This window comes from Myotis lucifugus, unplaced genomic scaffold, assembly GCF_000147115.1.
Source record: "Myotis lucifugus unplaced genomic scaffold, Myoluc2.0 scaffold_2970, whole genome shotgun sequence".
Classification (NCBI taxonomy): domain Eukaryota; kingdom Metazoa; phylum Chordata; class Mammalia; order Chiroptera; family Vespertilionidae; genus Myotis; species Myotis lucifugus.
Genome location: NW_005874018.1, coordinates 6,617 through 11,687, shown reverse-complemented (window position 1 = coordinate 11,687; position 5,071 = coordinate 6,617). Strand labels below are relative to the sequence as shown.

General features: G+C 56.7%; 1 protein-coding gene across 1 annotated transcript; it reads right to left on the bottom strand.

Annotated features, from left to right (window-relative positions):
• Positions 1 to 1,918: 1,918 nt before the first annotated feature.
• LOC106695780 lies at positions 1,919 to 4,816 on the bottom strand. The gene is made up of 2 exons (XM_014450635.2): positions 4,486 to 4,816; positions 1,919 to 2,466 (listed from the first exon to the last, which is right to left on the bottom strand). The coding sequence occupies exons 1-2, from the start codon at positions 4,568 to 4,570 to the stop codon at positions 1,919 to 1,921; spliced, it is 633 nt and encodes a 210-aa protein (XP_014306121.1). The 5' UTR covers positions 4,571 to 4,816.
• Between the last annotated feature and the right edge of the window lie 255 nt (positions 4,817 to 5,071).

The window sequence follows — 5,071 nt, the reverse complement described above, 5'->3', positions numbered from 1 at the left end:
TGGGAAAGGGATTGAGAATGACATCTGGGGTTTGGGGGAGGGATGGGGCTGGAGATGTGGGTGGAGTGATTTCGATGAGAGCTGAGGATGGGAAGAAGGTAGGGGTGGGTATGAGTTTGAAGAGATGGAGAATGGGTGAAGTGGAAGGTGGAGGTTGGGGGGTTGGAATTAGGACCCAGGATAGGGGTGGAGATGGGGTTAAAAACAAAGGAGGAGGCTGAGCTTGGGGTTGAGGTTGAAATTGGGGGCCGAGGGGGACTAGGACTGAATGAGGGAAGTTGGGGAGGGGAATGGGGTGGACGGTGGGTGCAGAGATGGACCTGGGATTGGGAGTTAGGAGTAGATGAAGAGGGGAAAGGGTTGAAGTTGTACTTGGGGGTGGGATTAGCATAGGGAAATGGGTCGAGGGATGGGACTGGACCAGTTGGCGGTTGCCATGGTGTCCGGCAGAGCGATGAGGTTGATAATGGCATTTGGAGAAAGGGATAGGTTGGGGATGCGCGTGAGATATGCCTCAAGGTGGAGATTGCTGCTGAGGTTGGACTAAACATGGGATAGAAACCAAAAAGGCGTAAGGAAGACACGAGCTTGGGGTAGGAGGGGGGTTGAGGATACAGACGGCGGTGTTATGAGTTGAATTGCCCCCCCCCAAAAAAAAACACAACAACACAACCACAACCATGTGAGGTCCTAACCCCCAAGACCTCAGAATGGAACCTTATTTGGAAATAGGCTCTTTACAGAGGCAGTCAAGTTAAAATGAGGTCATGGGGGGTCCTGATCCAACCTGATGGGTGTTCCTATAACAAGGGGAGACTTGGCCTGACCAGTTTGGCTCAGTTGATAGAGCGTCGGCCTGCGGACTGAAGGGTCCCAGGTTCGATTCCGGTCAAGGGCATGTACCTTGGTTGCAGGCACATCCCCAGTAGGGGTGTGAAGGAGGCAGCTGATCGATGTTTCTAACTCTCTATCCCTCTCCCTTCCTCTCTGTAAAAAGTCAATAAAAATAGATTTTTTTAAAAAACAAAAAACGAAATTCTAAAAAACAAACAAACAAGGGGAGACTTGGGCACCGAGATAGATGTGCGCCGAAGGAAGGTGATATGAGGAGTCACGGAGAGGAGGTGTGTGAAGTTAGGGGACTGGAGTGATGCAGCCACGAGCTCAAGAGACACCAAAGATTGCCGGCAAAGCGCCAGAAGCTGGAAGAGGCCAGGGAGGAGCCTCCAGGGAGGACTCCGCTACAGGTCTCGGAAGGCATTGCCCTGCCAGCACCTTGACTTTGGGCTTCTAACCTGCAGGCTATGAGAGAATACGGCTCTATAGCTTTAAGACCCATAGTTCGGGGAACTAACACAGGTGGTGGGAGATTTGGGGTGATGTAGTCAGGAGATAAAGGTAGACGTTGGCATGGACCTGAGTTTAAAAACGAAGCTTGGCACATGGGTGAGGTGGGGATGAAGTTGAAGTCAAGGCTGGGTACACTGAGGTTGGGAGTGGGAGGAAGAGAAGAAGGGTTGTGGATGAAGGAGGGGGATGAGGTGGGGGTGGAGTCTGGGGCTGGGGCTGGGCACAGGGTGGAGTTTGGAGGTGAGGGAGGGGCATGAGATCCAGGTCGAGTGTGGATACTTTGAAAGGAGATGGAACTGAGGTTGAAGTTGAGGGCACTGAGAGAGGGTTGAACTTGGGGGTACGGAGGGGGTTGGAGGAGGTGGGATGAAAGCGGGTGATTCCCTTGCTGCTGGACATGGGGTCAGGTTGAAGGTGGCAGGTGGAGGGAGGGACAGACGGATGGGCGTGGCGAAGGGTGGAATGTGGAGCTTGGTGATGGGATCAGGACTGCAGGGACCCGCTGGCCTCGCCCATGGAGGCGGGCAGGGCCGGGCGGAAATGGGCATGGTGACCCCCCAGACCTGGGTCAGGACTCACCTGACAACGGCTCCTTCATCTTTGGGGGCTCCCGGACCTTGGGCGGGGGCTCAGGAGCCGCCTCGCCTGCAGGCACCACCCTCTCGGCCAGGGAGGCCCGCCGGGGCTTGGGCCCGCGCCCCAGCCTCAGGAAGGCCAGCCTCCGGGCCGCCTCCCCGGTCTCCTCCTCGCCCTGGGCTCGGGTCCCCTGCAGCCTGGCCAGGAGGCCGAAGTCCGCCGAGCTCCTGCGTGTGCCTGGCATCAGCACTCGGCCCAGGAAGGAGCGGGGCTGCCCGTCGCCAGGGCTGCCCGCCCGCCGGCCAGGGGTCCAGGCCAGGCGGAAGGGAGCCAGGCCCGCCAGCTTCTCCAGCGTGGCGCGGCGGCCACACGACGTCCCGTTGGGCAGGGTCCCCAGCCGTCCAGGCCCCTCCTCTTCCAGCCCGGGAACGTCCTCAAAGGGGTTCCGAGAGGACGTCTGGGGCAGGGTTCCTGCCCTGGGCACCTTGGCATCTGCCACCCGGAGGCTCTTCAGGATGGGCATTTTGGCAGGCGGGGGACCTGGGGGGGAAATAATGGGCCGTTAATATGCTGGTGACAGCCCTGGCCGGTTTGGCTCAGTGGCTAGAGCGTCTGCCTCCAGACTGAAGGGTCGCGGGTTCGATTCCGGACAAGGGCACATGCCCAGGATGCCAGCTCGATCCCCTGTGGGGGGGGTGCAGGAGGTAGCCGATCCATGATTCTCTCTCATCATTGATGTTTCTATCTCTCTCTTCCTTCCTCTCTGAAATCAATAAAAAATAAAAAATATGTTGATGACAGTCCTTCCGCGTCCCCAGCACTTCCGGGCTGAGCACACACTGATGCCTTGAGCCCTCACCATCCCATGCGGTGAGCACTGTTATTGGGCCCGTTTTGCAGACGAGGACACAGGCTCAGAAGGGCAAAGGCCCTCGCCTAACGTCCCTCAGTGACTCAGGGGCAAAGGCAGGACGCGCCCCGAGACCTGTCTGACCCCGGGGCCTGGGCTCCCCCAGGGCATCGGCTCCAGGCCCTCCCCCCACCTTACTCGCCCCGCGTGGTTGTCATCCCAGTTCCCCCGCACGCACCTTGAAGGAACAGGCTCAGAGAGGGGAAGGGCGCCTCTCAAGGTGGCACAGCAGCAAAGGGCAGACGGCTTGGGACCCAGACCCCCCCCCCCCCCCGTTATCCGGGTCACACACCTGCGCACCTGCCTCATCTCCCCTGTCCAGGCAGTACCCTGTCACCCCTACCCCGTTCATTCCCTCAGCAACACTGCCTGGGAAGTATCCACAGGAGGCGAGTCCACAGAGGCAGGGAGATTAGGGGTTGCCAGGGGCTGGGAGTCACTGTTTAATGGATACGGAGTTTCCGTGTAGGGGGATGAAAAGTTTCCATCTGGAACTAGATAGAGGGGCGGTTGACAACACTGGGAATTCCTAGAGGCCAATGAATAGGACCCTTTAACATGGTTAACACGGCCTTGGCCAGGCCGCTCCGTTGGTTAGAGCATGATCCCCATATGGCAAGGCCGTGGGTTCCATCCCTTGGTCGGGCACATACAAGAACAACCAGTGAATAAATTAAGTTGATGCTTCTCTCTCTCTCTCCCTTCCTCTCTTTCTCAAATGAATTTTTTAAAAAAATTAAGCCGATGCCGAAACCGGTTTGGCTCAGTGGATAGAGCGTCGGCCTGCGGACAGAAAGGTCCCAGGTTCGATTCCGGTCAAGGGCATGTACCTGGGTTGCGGGCACATCCCCAGTAGGAGATGTGCAGGAGGCAGCTGATCGATGTTTCTCTCTCATTGATGTTTCTAACTCTCTCTCTCCCTTCCTCTCTGTAAAAAATCAATAAAATATATTTTTTAAAAATTAAGCTTAAAAAGATAAAAATGGCCCTAGCCAGTTTGACTCAGTGGATAGAGCGTCGGCCTGTGGACCAAAGCGTCCTGGGTTCGGTTCCGGTCAAGGGCATGTACCTGGGTTGCAGGTTCCTCCCCTGCCCGGGCCCTGGTCGGGGCGTGTGCGGGAGGCAACCAATTGGTGTGTTTCTCTCACATCGCTGTTTCTCTCTGTCTTCCCCTCTCTCTTCCATTCTCCCTAAAAGATCAATGGAAACATATCTTCAGGTGAGAGTTAACAAAACAAAACAAAACAAAAAAAGGTTAATATGTTGAATTTTGTTATTCGTTTTACCACAATAAGGAAACACCTTCCTAGGTGTTTTCCCTGGGCCCAGCCCTGTGCGGGCTTTGAGGACGGAGCGGTGGCCAAGGAAGACCCAGTCTCTGCCGGCACCGAGCTCGAAGCTTCCTGCCCATTTCATCTCCTTAGTCCCTCGTCTCCCTCCCTTTCCATGGCCCAAGCCCCTTTCTGCTTCCCTGCCTCCTCCCTGGTTTCCAAACATCCAGTCTTGGCCCCTCCAGCCCACCCTTGAGGATCTTGTTAAAGCACAAACCTGCCCCTCCCCTTCTCTTAACCTTCCACGGCTCCCAGTGCCACTGGGACAAAATTCAGGCCCCTCCCTTGCCAGCTGTCGCCTCACCAGTGCTGTCCTACCTTCTCCTCCTTGCTCCAAACTCCTCTGGGTTTCAGCATCCGTTGGTCTTTTTACATGGGAGCCTGTTCTCCACGCTTTACTCATATTTTCGGACGCAGCCCCAACTCTCCCTCCTCCGGGAATCCCTACCGATGCCCAGGCTGGGTCACGTGTCCCCCTCAGCCCAGCCCACTGGGTCGGCACTGTCTGGGGATGGTCCTGTGTCCCCCATGGACTGTGAGCCCCACGAGGGCAGGGGCAGGGCTCTCTCTGTCACCACTGTGTCCCCAGCTCCCAGGACAGGCATTTGGGGAATGAATGGGTAATAAACAGGAAATGAAAGAAGGAGGCGAAGACTTCATTCCTTGTGGGGAAGAGGAATGATGAGTCAAGGCGAGAGGTCAGGGAGGAGCAGCCACACAGGACCCCGTGCCCTGGCCTTGTCCCGGGGCCCTGGGGGGCCATGCGAGGGTGCTTTCCAAACACCCAGAGAAGTACAGGGGACACACTTCACCAGCAGCTCTGTGCCTGCAGGCCTAGCTGCATCTAAAGCAAACACTGGCTGGATTTGTTCAGAATTCTTTTTTAAGAATCGGGCATTGCAAA